This window comes from Lontra canadensis, unplaced genomic scaffold (genome assembly GCF_010015895.1).
Source record: "Lontra canadensis isolate GAN:19392208 unplaced genomic scaffold, GSC_riverotter_1.0 scaffold1, whole genome shotgun sequence".
Classification (NCBI taxonomy): Eukaryota; Metazoa; Chordata; class Mammalia; order Carnivora; family Mustelidae; genus Lontra; species Lontra canadensis.
The window spans coordinates 88,774,595-88,790,482 of record NW_022630995.1 but is presented as its reverse complement, the minus strand read 5'-3'; the positions used below and the strand labels follow the sequence as shown (position 1 = coordinate 88,790,482).

The 15,888-nt window shown below is 41.7% G+C and overlaps 1 protein-coding gene across 4 annotated transcripts in view; it reads right to left on the bottom strand.

Moving 5' to 3' along the window:
- PDE5A (phosphodiesterase 5A) overlaps positions 1–15,888 on the bottom strand; it is a 146,627-nt gene that overhangs the window by 17,804 nt on the left and 112,935 nt on the right. For all 4 annotated transcript variants that reach the window (XM_032858621.1, XM_032858646.1, XM_032858629.1 and 1 more), the window contains exons 13-15: positions 11,000–11,125; positions 9,336–9,430; positions 788–875 (exon numbers count right to left, since the gene is read on the bottom strand). In XM_032858621.1, the coding sequence (XP_032714512.1) occupies positions 788–875; positions 9,336–9,430; positions 11,000–11,125 (309 nt within the window). The remainder of the gene's footprint in view (positions 1–787; positions 876–9,335; positions 9,431–10,999; positions 11,126–15,888) is intronic.

The window sequence follows — 15,888 nt, the reverse complement described above, 5'->3', positions numbered from 1 at the left end:
CCTAAGTTTTGTTCTAGGGCTCAGAGAAGAGCTAGTCCCAGCGAGCAAGCATAAAAAGATGGAGGTAAAACTGCTTTAAGATTATATACCATGTTTTGTGTTTGTTCCATGTGATAGTTACAGCTTCACTTTTTTCTTATTATAAAGGTAATATATGAGTGTAGTAGATAGTGTGAATAATGAACAAATCAAAATGAGAACATAAAAAGTATTAATAAGTTAACTAGGCTGAGACAACCCTTGTTAATGCTTTGGTGTACATTATTTGATTTCCCTTCACACAAGTTTGTCTAGCGTAGCATATCATATGCTTTTCTGCACTGATAAATATTCGTTTAACCAAACTGTTGAACAGCTCTATTCCTTAACATAACAGTTTGTGAGTAGTCAGAATATTCAATAAGAAGAGGAACAGGCCTGGTTTTGTGAAAGCAAACCTCTGACAGCTATATAAGCCACTTCATTTGACCAAAAAAAAGAAAGAAAGAAAAAAAAAAGAATTAACTGTGAGCCATAAAATACTAGTTTTGTTTGTTTCTAGTTTGCAAAAACCAAACTGAGGTGAGTAACCAGATATCCTTTATCAGGCAACATTGAGACAGTCTTGGTTGTGTAGAGAAGCGAGGCTGGGAAGATCTTAAATGTTTTGGCTTTGCCTTCCTTACCCAAAAAGGAATAAAGCAGGCTCAAGAATTTATGGTGCTGGGAACCCATCCAAAACTTAAAAATAAAACTGAATTTATAAAGGTCTCTTTTAAAATTCTGCCGCCACGAAGTAGGTACTTACTGGGCTATTAAGAATCATCAGGCACTGGTCAAAATGATGGTGCTCCATGATCGAATGGCAGTAGAGCTGAGCAAGTGGGTGTTCACTCCTGAAACAGATTTTGTTGAAGGGAGAAAAACTGATTAACAATTACCCATTTCCCCAACATGTCAGTGTATTAGTGTCTCCTCAATACTGGTTAATGAAAAAAGAGGGTACTGCACACAATTAACCAAACTAACAATATTCTCTTCTTTTGCCGAGGAAGAGGTTGAATTAATCTCTGGGGAATACAGTCAAGTTGTTCTCAAATAATCAGTGTAATTAGTGCCAGTTCAGAGTATGAACAATTTCACTGATTTTAATATTGATAAAACAGTAGAAGGAATAAGGACAAAAGATTCATTCTTCTAAACATGAAAAAAACTCTGAAATAATTGCACCAATTATATTTTTCAATTTCAAAACTGCAATTAGTTTAAAATCTGAGACAAATGTCAAGGTCAGTGTTTCCTCTGAAACAAGGCTGAAGGTCAGCGTCTTCACGCGTGCCTACATACCCAGAGAGAGTGGACTGAGACGGAATGATCAGGCGCGAGTGAGGAAAGGCACAGAAAAGGGGCAGAGTTGGCGCACATCCTCCTTTGAAGGCAGGAAGGAGACAGAGGAGTCAGAACAAGTGCCCTTTGTGGGATCCAGCTTATTTCAGTGTAGGATATCCCATGAGCTCGTTCATTTGAACTTGGGGAACACTGTAGAGATCATTTGGCTGAGTGAAGGGAGTGGGAAGGATATTCTACTCAGTTCATTATATGTAACAGGGAGTCACAAATCAAGTTCTAAAGCATGACAAGCACCCTCCTCTGCCTCATATTTCTCATGACCCGTCACATGTGAATATGAAGCATAATTTTCACTATTTTTTTCTTTAAAAGAAGAAGTTAGAGTTCCTGCCAGTCTCTGTTCCTAAAAATTTATAGGACAGGGGTTTATGAATTGTAAAGTACAACACAAGTGTTAGATAATACAGTTGACCTGTTATTTCTTTATACTACTATTTGAATCAATAATTTATGAATCATTTAATTTGAAGACAGAGAAGCTGCCCAACACTGAAGGAACGGGACACAGGAAGAAACTGAGCAGAGTCAGAGATGCTTAAGGGAAAACAGAAAAAATAAAAGGGAAATAAAGACAAGAGAACGGGCAATCTCATCTGTTCCTGTTGTATAATCTACCACTGATCCCGCTGACCCCCAGACCTCCATTTTTTGTGCTGTTGTAACTTTTCCAAGTCAACTCCTGCCTGCTTGTCTTCTTTGCTCCTTCCACATTTAGTGAGTTGTATGATGGATTAGATACTGCCCTTATCATCAGACAACAGGAAGACAATAGATGAAGTAAAACGAGATTTATTAAAAAGAGAGAGAGAGAGAGAGAAATTTGCTGGAATTAAAACTGGAGATGACTGGAAGTTAGTTAGGAGACTACTGGGAAGCTAGCAGTCCCAGTTCTAGTAATGTTGGTATAAGACAGCCCAGACTTGGGTGATGGAATCCTGCATATTGAGAAGCAGAATTACCTAAAAACTGTTTAGGAGATAGTAGGAGTTGGCATGGATCCCAATGTGGGGACCCAGCAGGGATGTTTGTCAGGGGAAAGTATGCCTGCCAAGTGTCTGCCTTGTCATTTACAGACAGAGGGAAAAAGGGAGAGAATGATCAGGGATGGGAGGTGAAGGAGGGGAAGGTGTCTAGTTGAGGGTTGGATCTGTTGATTTTAAGGTGCCTGAGGTCTAGAAAGTACTTGGTATGTAGTCGGGTCTGGGCTGGAGATGCAGACTTGAAACGCATCAGCCCACACAGGTAATAATCCGCATCACAGGACTGGATGGGCCGCTGCTGAGGATTGGAGGGCCCAGGGTAAACAGAACGATGGCCTCCCTTCTGTACGTTCTCTACTTTGGCCACAGCCTTTTCTCACCGTTCAGGCCAGCTATGCTAAAGTCAGCTTCAACAGGACAGTTGCAGCCTTCCCCATTCCCTTCACATCTAGAGTATCTGCTTATTTTCACTTATGTAAGAAATCCAAGGACATATGGTATTAGTTTAATGTCCATTTTGTTCTGCCTGTTGTTAGCTGTTTATACATCTATTACCTTGTTAGACTGTAAACCTCTTGAGCTTGGTCAGCTCTGTTTTCCCTAATGATAATAATTAACATTTATGGAGAGCCTCGAACATGTCAGGCACTGTTGTACTAAGTAGTTTATATTTAATTTTTATTTAATATGGGACATTTCCGTTCTCCACATCCAAATCCTCAGCCCATGTCTGACTCCAGCCACTGATGCAGCGTTGAGTTTCGTGTGAGATTTAACAGACTCCCTGCAGGGGTCGATTAGAAGATGCTCTGCCTTCTAGAAGGTTCGTGGCCACCCCACCGTGAGTCCCTCTTGACTCTGCCCGAAGTTCTCTGCCCTCACAGCTGGTGTCCACGGGAACTCTCGTGCTGTACCCCCACGTGTTGAGCCTAGGGGATGGAGGAGTCAAGGTCCATAGAGATCATCTTTGACCAATGGGGCACGGGAGCTTGTGGACAGCTGCCCCTCCCTGCTCTGTCCCTGTCCATATACAAACAGTTCTGGGTCTCATTTCCTAAGACTTCTCAAAAGCACCTGGCAGGACGGAGCCCCAGCTGCCTGGATGGGTGGACGGCTGGTAGTTCATCCTTCCCTTGGCGTCTCCTTCCCTGTTTCCCACCCGCCGGCCTGCGTTCCTGCTCCCCAGGGACCACATATACAAATAAGCTGTGTGCACACCAGCGTTCATGTCAGGCTGTGCCTCCCCGGGGCGATCCAGGCCTAGACCTCTCTAAAATGGGCATTTTAGCATTTATATTTTAGACAATCAAGAGATCGGAGGGATTATCTAACTTGTTCAAGGTCAATATCAATGGCCGAGCTGGGATTCGAACACATCCCCTCACCACGTCATGCTGGCCCAGGACCCCACAAGCACTTTGCACACAGCAGCTGCTCACTGACCTAGTTAGAAGCCGGACTAGAAATGCGATTATGAGGCCGCAATGCAAACAAGTTTAAAATGCTGAGCGCACATCACATTTTTAGACAATGCAGAAAGGACTGTTTCATATTAGAAAAACTTCTCGGGGTGTGCGAGAGATGAATATAAATTATGTGTGTTTGTCTTTACTTACGTTCTAAAAATATGGATTTATGAATCAATAAAAGGGTGACAAATGCCCCAAGTTTCCTGTTTATAAAAATATTCATGGACACCCATGTATTCTACATCCCATTGCTTTCCACTCTTTCAAACACAAGGCTGTGCTTCTTTCTGTGAGATCCTGTCAGAGGGACCTGTGTAAGTCACCACCGCCACTGAAGGTTATGCCCCCACTGAAGGCAGTGAGCAGTACGGACTGGACACCCTCCCACATTTTCCTCTTGTCCTGCAGTCGTCTGTCCATCTCTGAGAGCGGCGTTAGGATGCCAGTGCCCAAATCAGAATAATGTTCTAGAAATAGAAAGCCTCAGAAATCAATAGAAAGTGTAAGCTCTGTGAGAAAAACAATGCCTGCTGCCCTAGGATTCCTTTTTATAGACTCTTTACACACCCTGCTTCTGCTTCTCATCCAGGTGGATGGCTCTGAGCTCGGATCTCTTCACTGCTCTTGGTAAACTTTGTCAGCCCCACTGAGTTCTTTACTTCCCACATTCTTTCCAAATCATCACTGCTGTATTTGAGCGGCTGGGGGTCATTTTACCTTCATATTCTCTGTGATCACATTAGATGCCACAGATATTCAAGCTCATGACTCGTTGGGTCTTTTGACCTGCGTTCTTTGACTGCCTGGACCCCACGGATAGTCTCTGTTCACGTCAATGATATGTACGCCCTTCTGTGTTCCACAGCTGCTAGGTGCTGCCAGATGCAGTATTTCTGCTGTAGCCTGCTCCATGTCCCACCGTGGGATGAAGCAAGATCCTGAATTCAGATGTATGTCCTTAATAGTATCCCCATTTGAAAATGCTAAGATTAGGGCACCTGGGTGACCCAGCTGGTTAACTGCCTGCCTTTGGCTCCAGTCATGATCTCAGGGTCCCGGGATCGAGTCTCGTGTCAGGCTCCCCGCTCAGCTGGGAGTCTGCTTCTCCTTCTGTCTCTGCCCCAGACCCTGCTTGTGCTCTGGTGCTCTCTCTCACCCTCTTTCTCTCAAATAAATAAATAATATCCTTACAAAAAAGAAAAAAAGAAAGAAAATGCTAAAAGCTGTAGAGTATCTACTCCGTGCTGGGTACTGTTCCAAGTCCTTTACATTTATTTATACTCCTTAATCCTTGTTAAAACAAAACAAACTGCAAGACAGATACTGTCATTATTCCATTGCACAGAGAAGGAAATAGAAAGAGGGATATTAAATGACTCACTCAAGGTCAGATGGAGTCAGTGTTTGCTTTTGCACCCAGGCGTCTGGCTCGAGCCAGCCTTTAACCACGGTAACCATCGTAGCCACTGTGGGGTAGTCTAAGGACTAACTGAACTCATGTATATAAAGGACTAAAAAGAGTTCCCAGTGCCACATGGTAAGGGCCATATTAAGTGTTAACTTCTATTATTATGATTATTATTAGCTAGTGACATTAGGACTCCTTGAACTTGCAGTTCTTGCATATTCAGAGACTCCAGTCTCTCAAGCCCTCCACCCTAATCAGGAGCGATCTCATTTCTGGCTAATATAGACTCTACCCAGCTGAACTTCACAAATGGTGATTCCTGTGCTGTCTCCCCTGGTGAGACCCTCGGAGCCCGCTGACCGTCTACTGTCCCCATGCGGGCCTGGACTCCAGCTCACTCCCATTCCTCTGCTAGAGTCGGGGAGACCAGGGCACAGACCCAGGACACAGACATGGTCTGATTATGGTTACCAGGAAACTCTTTTATTCTGGTTTTACGGAAACTTGGCAAAAAAGAAAAAACCCATTCCTTTAATCATTTTACCTCTTCTAAATACCACACTATTTATTATTTTCTCCTCATTGCCAACACTCCTCCCCCTTCTGCCCTTCTCGTTCCTTCCTCCCTAAGTACACACACATGCACACACTTCCCAGTTCCTCCATTTTCATCAATGGCTCCATCGCTGTTCCAGTTTCTTGGGTCACGAGTCATGATTTCCCCCTTCCTTCATGCATATTAGCATCTGTTTTGTAGTAAATGGAAAAGCACTTCTCCCTCATCTCTTCCTCCCTGTAGCCAGTATGTGAGAGGCACCATGTATGCGGCAGCTGTACCAGCCTCCAGGCTGAACTCCGTGCTCCCAATTATTACCCACTGCACCTTGTATCTGACATTCAGTCATCCTTCCTTCCTCAGCAAGGTCCTTATGACTCACTGCAATGGCTCCTGGTATCTTCACTCTACCACAGCTCGAGCTCACTGCTTAGTTTTATAGCTCTCCCTCCAAGGGGCCGCTACCTTCTACTTGTTCATGCTCTGACTCTCCATCCCGGTCAGTGGAGCCTTTGGACTCTGCACTGGGCCAGCCATTGCTGTTCCCTGAGAATGCCTACCCACCTCCAAGTGTTTCTGGGCTATCTTCATTCCCTCTCCTCTCCAAATCTTACCCACATCTCAGGATCCACTTTGTCTCACTTGGTCCTTTGACTGGAGAGGGACTGCATAGGTATTGACCCATCTCCTCTGCCGAATACTTACAGTCCACATTACAAAGCACCTCAGCACTTACTGGGCACTTTTCTTATATCGAGCACCACCATTTCATGAGACTATGAAAATTACTTAATTACAGGAACTGCATTTTATACTTCATAGCTCTCTTTCTGCCTCACAAAGTGCTGGGCCCTAGTAATTGTCCATTAGCAGGCTGCCTAAAAGGCAGGACACTTTCACTTATTCTTTTATAAAATACTAAACTCGAATCTAACCAAATAAATGCATCCACAACAGTCTTCTTATACTGACTGCTGGCCTAATGCAAGAGGATTCTCAACATGGGCCGAGGGTCACGCTGTGCTTTCTCTAGTAGATGTCTGTGACATTTTGTCCCCATTACTGCCTGTTTTTAAAATAACAATTTAATATCTATCAGAAACCACTCTCGGTTTTACCCACCCAAATGGGAGAAGAGAGCATAGCAGTGAACACTTCCTCCAAATATTTCACTGGCATACTTGTGGCTCTCCTCACAATGACAGTTTTCCTAATTAAGGAAGCCATCAAAGGACCAAATAATGGATCAAAACATGGTTTCCTATATATCTTACTTCAAATTAATTTTCTGAAAAGATGTTCAAGAAGAACGAATGACAGAGGAAGTTCAGTTTCTAACTTCGGTTCGACATGAGTGCTTTCCATCTTTTTGATATATTAGTTTCAGTTCTGTGCCTTCTCTGATTGTAATGGTTTTCTTCACGTAGTGTTTGGTACTGACGAGACTGGACATGGTACCCCTTTTTACAAGTTAGCTCTACAAGGGAATGTTTATGGTACTCTCATTCTCCCAAGAGTCCCCTGGTTATGAAAATCCTCCTGAAGTATTACTCGTTTACCACTAAGGAAAGCAAAAAAAAAAAGCAATATCCCTGGAAAATTCTTGGTTTCCTCTACTCAAACCACAGAGATGTAGGAAGAAATAAAAATCTCTGAAACTCCTTTAACTTTTTTTCTTAAAGTTATTCTTACTTGGTGGAAGTCTGCTTTGTGGGGTGTGTGGAGGCAAGATTCTCCAGTCTATGAATTATGAATTTTTCCCAGGACTTTTTTTTTTTGAAGAGAAGATGACGTTTCTCCAGATGTTTTTCCGGGTAATTATTTTTAAATAAACAAAGGAAAAAATAGCTGAGTGTTTTTTTCACTCTAAAGCAGGGCAACATGGCATCTTAAAGCCAACCATACACTAATAATATTACGTTCAGCTTTGAGGTATGGAGGCAATATACACCACTGTCTTGGATCTTCTGGCTGTGTTTGATCCACACTAACATCTTTCCATGTCATTTTTCCCTTTCGTAATTACTCCCGTGTCAACATGAGGCTCAGGAGCACGATCACATGGCAGAGCACATAGGACAAAGGACATGGCATCCAGCCTGTTCTCCAAAACGCTTCCTCTTTAAGTTCAGATCTTAAAGAGGAAACAGCCAGTCTCTGACAGTTGGGCAAGAGCTTGCCATCTTTTCCCATTAAAGGTCAGCAGAGGACATGGTGGCCGCATCACTACAATTCTTGTTATATGAAGTTTTCCGTTTATTTAGATAAAGGGAATGTGACTCGAGAGCTCTCTGAAATTCCCTCGAGATATCAGACATCTGGAACTTCCTTAAGGGGTCTCCCCATTTGCTGCCTCACTTGCATACCTAAAGAAATGCTCAGTAGTAAGAGATTTTGCCATTAAGATGTAGGCTTCTCAACTACATTGCTATGACTAAATAAACATGTTCCAGTGGCTCAAAAATCTGACAAGTGATGTCACCTTTATCATCTCATTTGTCATTGCAAATGTCACTTAAGGATGGCCCGGGAGGGAGGAGCCTGAAATGCTTGTCTCCAGTTAGTATCTGCTCTGAAAAGCAGCCAAAAAGCAGGCTTTTAATGTCGACAGGACCATCACTAGCATCTGCTGCTAAGAATTAACACTTAAATACACAAGGTTCATTCCACCTGCTATCAATACATGTTAGCTCTTAAAACTCATATCAACCCTATGAGGTAGGTAAGCTATTATCGCCATCATACAGATAGGGAAATTGAAGCATAGAGAAATCAGCTCCTTTGTCCAAGGTCACACAGGAATCATGTGGCAAAGAGAGGGTCTGCATCCTGTCTGACTGCAGGCCCCAACTTGTCTTCTCTAAGACCAACAGCCTCCTTCTACTGAGTGCTCACTAAGTACTCAGGGTCAAGCTAAGCACTTTTCAGATATTATCTTCTCTATTTCAGGGTAAAATTCTATCTTTTTTGAACTCGTCTTAATATATCGTTTCCTAATGAAGCTCTTAAGCTGGGTATACATAAACCAAAGCAACACTCTTGGTAATTATCTCGTGAAAGATGATTCTCAACACAATGGTTTTTTGAATTTCAGGCCAGAAATGCTACCAACATAATATTGGATTTAGTATTTTTTTTTCCATTTCACTTAAGTAAAACCAGAGTATGTTATGGGGCCTCAATCAGTTGAAACCTGGTACCATCAAATTTTGCTGCGGTTTTACTTTAAAAAAGATGGCCCTAGGGGCGCCTCGGTGGCTCAGTCGGTTAAGGGTCTGCCTTCAGTTCAGGTCATGATCTCATGGGTCCTGGGATGCGCCCCGCCCCGGAGCTGGGCTCTCTGCCCAGCGGGGAGTCTGATTCTCCCTCTCCCTCTGCTCCTCCTCACTGCTCATGCTCTCTCTCACATGCTCATGCTTTCTCCCCCCAAATGAATAAATAAATAAATAAATAAATAAATAAATAAATAAATAAGACAGCCTTCCGATTTAAGAGAAACGTTTTCTTCTTTAGCTGGGGAAAAGGCGCCTTACCGCTGGATGTAAGAGTTATTCACACCCCGGTGGTCCAAGTCATGGCTGAGAGCCGCGATGAGCAGTGCAAGGATCTCCAGGTCAGTCAGCTTGCTCTGCTCCACCCGAGATGTCCCCGGAAAGAGAAAGACCACTTGGTGAGTTTCATGATTCTACCTCTGTTCACAAATCACGTGCTTGTTTTTCTGAGTGCTTTCCGCACTTAGGGTCACAAAGGACTCGGGCTAGAATCCTATTCTGCAGGGAATTAGCGGTACTTTGTCTTCAGAAGGGGATTATTATAAACGTCATTTATCCACACAAAAGGGGTAAGTGCCTCAAGCAATCAATCATCAGTCCACCTACAGTAAAATAGCATTAACTCTTCATTCTCTACATCTATGTGGCATCATCAAAATAAACTTTAATTAATGGCTGTCTCTCTGTCTTCGAGTTGCCTGCGGATTCTGCTGCCCTCGCTCTGCTGGTAGCTGCTGGATCCTCAAGGAACAGAGACAATGCGAATATTAAGCAAAACAATACATAAAAAAGAGGACTGGAAGTGAAAAATCTGGCCTTAAAAGGTTGCACAATATATTCCAAAGCCAAATAGAGGTTATTTTGGTAATATCTGTCATTTGTATTATTTATCCTGCTGGTCTCCTTCATCAGTAAAAAAACAAAGTTGAACTCATTATCAGCTCCACTTTGCTGGAAACTCTCAACACTCTATGTAGTATGTTTACAACATTAGACAAAATCATCATTTTGTTATTCTTCATAAAAAGCATGGACAGTCTTCAGCTGTATAATCCTGATGACCTTTCCACAGCCCAAAATAAGTTGATCCTATTTTTTTTATAAATGTTTGCTATGGCAGGGAAATACTACTATGGTATTTTATATGGCCTCTTAGACAACAATTCCTTCTTTTAGCTCTCTCTAGCCAGTTAAAATGTGCTCCCTATGGAAAGAGAGACAGAGAATAACATTTTTAGAATTTACTTAAAAAAAAAAAAAGCATGGAAGCTCTGAATGAAAAACAGTTATTTGATGGATGCCTGGAATCACTTACCTAGAAGAACTAGTCAATTCCCACTGAAGTTAACACCTAAGACAGAGCTATGGATAAAATACGGCCTGGAAAGGAACGAATTATTTGAACGCTTTCTGCGTTGATCTTCCTTGTACACAGTCACTGGTCAATGTAGATGATATTAAAACCCTTTCCGTGAGATGCGACTTAACAAAATCTAACTGAGTGCTCCAGAGAAAATGTGATAGAGAGCGCTGGAATTAGCTATGAAGCCACTTGAGTGGTTTTGGAGGAATTCTACTATGGAGCAGGTTGAATGGGAACACAAGAAATTTGATACTTTCTTCTTATACTGAAGAAAATCTTCTGGAGAAACTATTTGCCCAAAGACTATTAAACTTAACATGAAGTTATTTTAAAGATTTTTAAAAATAGGCCATATATATACTGCATATGGAAGAAAATTAATAACTAAGTATTTTGCCATGCTAGTCTTCTTCAACTGACAAGATGTCATTTATTTTGTAAGTGGCAACAAATATTATTCCACTCATCGTTACTGACTGCACACTAAAAAAAGAAAGAATATGCTGTAGATTTTACTACCAAAGCAAGAAGTCTTAAATATAAGAACGGCTCTAAAAAGTACCTGAATCTTGCCTGCTTTTAGAGCAGCAAACATGCACTGAGCTGTATTAAAGGCGTGTCTCCAATTATGATAGGCAACATTCTTCCGATAATTCTTCTTAACACTTAAAATCCACCTGCAAAGAACCTTTAGGAAACAAAGCATAAGTAGTAAAAATACTTGCTAATATCACATGTTTACTATGTTCCAGGCACTGTACAAAGCCTTCACCGCTAACCCTCAGGACTCTGGGGGAGGCACTACTACTCAGATAATTTCACAGATGAGGAAATTGACATTCTGAGTGGTAACTCGCCCAAGGTCACGATGCTTGTAAAGGGAGGGGCTAAAATTCAAACTTGAATAGTCTGACTTCAGAGCCCACCATGCTGACCACCACACTAACTAAACAAGATGTAAAATGTAAGAGAGCCCTAAGGAAGGTATTTTTTGCATAGGTAGGGAGGGCACTGACTAGATTTTTAAAAGATATCGTGTTCATGTGCCATCAGGAGAATCCAAATAGATAACTATGTATGGATTCACTTTTAGAGAGTCATGGAAATAGTGGCTCTCAAGTTCTTCTCACGCTCCTGGTTTTTAGTTCTTTAAAGGTAATGCGTACAAGGCTGTGCAGATGGATTGGGGGCTGAGATACAAAGCACATGGCCAAGCACAGAATGGAGCTCCCAAGTCCTGAGACAATCAGCAGGTCTTTTGTCCCTTTTAAACTATGTTTAAGTATTCAGGCAGAGTTACTGCTTGGTTACCAAGAAGTAATTTTTAAAAATATATATGCAAAATAAAGCCCTGGGGTTCCCGTGAAAAAGATTTATTTTAAAAGATGGAAAAAAAAAAAAGGACAGACTTCAGAAAAATCTCAAAAGCTGGGTTTAATTCAACTTCTGAGTAGTGTATTCAACAAAATCCCCAGAGACTCTTGGGCCCTAAGCATGGTTATTTTTTGTTTGTGTTAGCATCAGAGTCTGTCTCTCTTCAATTCTGAATGATTTACTATACTTTGGGGGATCTGTAAAAATAAATATGTGCTTCTTCCTACGTATATATCACTGGAGATACTTCAAACACAAAGAGCATTGCCCTGGGGTATGGAAAAAGTACCAGGCAAAAGAACGTTGCTCTAACAATATGCAACACAGAATGACTGGCTGCAGAAGTAGGCTAAAAACAAGGTTCCTTCTTTGTTGGTAGAAATTGCTTATACAGGATTTGGTGGAACATGAGTGCTTTCATAACCCTCTTTTTCTTTTTCGGTCTTTTTGTTCCTGTTCTATAACACAGTTCACAGGGAATTCTGGTAACAAGCAACTCGAATGTCCCCTAGCTCTTGCAGCTCCAAGTCACCTTACTCAGCAGAGGATTTCTGTGTGCCTAAGACTGGCGTCCGTTAATCCCAAGTCCACTGCAGTTTCTTTCATCATGACCATTTCTGAACAAAACCGGCTAGAAAGATGATAGTTCCCTCTTATTGGCAGAATTTAAGTAAGGGCTCTGAACTTGCTTTGATGTGCTTTGAAACTATAAAGTGTTATAGAAAATTGCTGGTGATGAATTAAAGAATCAAGGAAAGTAAGCAAGAAGACCCAGAAATTTAACCTATGAATATCTCTTTACTAATCATAAATCTGTAGATATAATTAAATGGGCACATATATCATATAATGTTAAATAATGACCAAAATGACTCTTTGAAATACTAATTCCTGATGGACTATTCTATTATGCTTCTAATAACATGGGCCTAAGAGGACTAGGTGATCCAATGGATACAGTGGTTAGGAACTAAATTTAAGTACAGTTTTGGATTCTATTATCAGGATAATCTTTTAAAAACATGGGTTTTTTGAGTACAGTTGACACACAATGTTACATTAGTTTCAGGTGCACAAAGTAGCGGTTCAACTTCTCTATATGTCGTGCTATGCTCACCACACGTGTAACTACCATCTGTCACCATACAACCTTATTACAATATCATTATGTTCCCAATGCTGTGCCGCTTTACTCCTGTGACCTACTCATGTATCTCCTACTCTGCTTCACCCATCTTGACCACCCCCCCACCCCCGCAACCTCCTCCTCTCTGGTAACGACCAGTTTGTTCTGTGTATTTATAGGTCTATCAGGATGTTAATAGCATTTAGGAAAATTACAGTCAGATCTCCTCAGTGCTTGGTTGATATGTCTGGCATGTTCAAATCCACAATACAGTCTTCTGTACGGGATTACTGAATAATTAGGCGCGAGGTGGGTGCCGCTAGGGAGCATGCTCAACACACTGATCAATCTCCCACAAGGACAAAGGCTTCCTATGTCCTGAGGGGCAGACTCGAGATGCTCTGGGAGAAAGAGAAGAACCAGAAAACAGCTCAGTTTCTGTCCTCAAGAATCTCAATCAGGAGTGAAAATGATAAAAGCGCACATATAAAAGGAGTAAATAAAATTGAGACCACAAACTGTCCACAGTATTCTAAGTGGTATGAAGTCAAAACTAGGGTTGAGTCAGGCTCTGAGGAAGAGAAAAGCGTGTTGTGGCAAGAAGTGGAGAAGCCTTGCAAGTGGGGCGGTCCATTCAGACTGTCCATTCACATCACATCACATCAGGCAGCCCATCCACATCAGAGAGGAATGATGTGAAAGACGGAAGGTGGAAATAAGCATAGCACATGCAGATTTGTTCAAGTAGTCAAGAGTCTGTTTCAGAGGTCAGCTGGAGCAATGGCTGCCATGTTTGTAGGAGAGTAACTCAAGATTTGGAAGACAAGAAGGGACATGAAGATTTGACAGATCTTTCAGTAGGAAAGATTCTTTGTCAGGGCAGCTTCATGATGCCAACATCCTCTCCAGCAATAACATTTTAATTTTATCACCCTTAAATTACACTGAGTATTATCTCAAATAAACATGACAGGAGAGTAACTAGGGCAGGAAGGCCAATCAGAATGATTGTGGTATTCAAGTTGATGTTGGCCAGAATCAGATAGCAGTTACTCAAAAAAAAAAAAAAAAAAAAAGGGAGAGTAAATGAATGAGACATTGAAGAAAAATACCTGTCTAATGAAAAAAATTCAAGAAAAGGTAAGAATAAAGATTGCTAAAGAATTCTGAGTGACTGGGGCACCTGGGAGTCAGTTAAGCGTCTGCCTTGGGCTCAGGGCTCCCTGCTCAGCGGGGAATCTGCTTCTTCCTCTCCTCTCTCTCTCCCCGCTTGCACGCACTCTCTCTCAAATAAATAAATCGTTAAAAAAAAAAAGAATTCTGATTGACTATCGTCATATCTAACACTCACACGTGATCTGAAAACTTGCAGGTTTTTAAGAAATAAGAAATCAACTTCTAAAAACTTCATAAATAAGTATAAGCATCAGATTGCTTTGTTCTGGCTGGGCGCTTTCAACAGATCACTGCCAGTTTAACGTATGGGAAATCTCAGAACGGAAAGGGATTTGAAATGCTGTCTTGCTTTTTAAGGTCATGTAACTAGCAAGAAGCAGAACTGAGTTTCACATTTAGAACTGGCTCTAAGTGAGGTCTTTAGTCCATTAATAGAAAAGGCTTTTAAAAAGGAACCCTATAGCCTCCTGTAGAGACATCTATGGGGTGATACAATAAGAAGCAAAAACATCACGGGAGACAGGAACACACGTGTGTACACCTCATACAGTCACATTGTGGGTGCACGTGTCATTCTCACAAGACTGCCACCGGGGAAGTCACACCATTATCCCAATTAACAGACTGTGAAACGGAGACCGTGAGAGAGTAATTGCTTAAAGAAATAAAAGTGAATGACCAGTAGAGCTAGAACTCACAATCCACCATCTTTCTACTCTTCTCATGTTATCTGAATTTCAAACAGGGGCAATAACCACTGAGAAGTGTTCTTGAGAGCTTCCTGAAATAATCACATAATATGATGTCCCTCCATCAACATGAAGAGTGAGGTATTATGAGTCCAGAGATGGTCATTCTTTGTTTTCACCCAAGAGTCATGCCAACTTTGGCTACATTTAAGAAAGAATACCACAAGAATTCCATCCATGGCTCTGTGTTCACCTAGCTGCATGAGGCCTTCCTTTTCATTCCCAGCTGTGAGGCTTTTGAGAGCAGGGACAATTCTTTGCTGAAATGAAGACTTAGCACGGTGCTGGGTACACTGTATACATTAATAAAGCTTCATTTTATGAATCTGTGGATTGCAAAATAGTCGAGACCTTCAAGGTATTTACATTTCCAGACAGGAAATCTGTATAAGACTAGAAATCCGACGGACCAGAAAAAAAATTAATTTTCAAGCCAAATTACTACATTTTCTTCCCCAAACAATCCTTTCTCTTCTCCCTTATTCTTCGATGCTATACACATAGCTATCCCCTGGTATCTCCAGATGGGTATTAGAAGATACTGATTGAAGTCCTGTTGTTTTCTGAGAGGTGACTAAAGTAATCGGCAGGGGTTAAAATCAGTTTTCATCCCCCTCCTAACATGGGTTACCCCTGTTCAAACCACAGGCTTGGCCTCACATCAAGTGCCTGGAGTCCCTCATTTCCAAAGGAGTTCACTGTGTTTTGGTCCTTCTCTGAACCATACCGTGTTATCACAACCTCTGGATCAGATCAGGTTACTTCCCTGTTTACAACTCCTCAATGACTCACCATTGTTTTCAGGATAAAATCCACATTCCTCTGACTAGCTCACAGGGATATATACGATTTGCTTCTTACTTTCCTACCCCGAGCCCCAGACCCAGCCCCACTCACTCCTCCTGCCTTTGCACACCCTGCTCCCACTGCTGGGAGTGCTCTCCCTGTTCTTCAACTTGGTGCTTGACAAATAGTAAGAACCCAGTAAATGTCGTTTTCTTTAAAAATCTCGGTAGGCATTAGGTG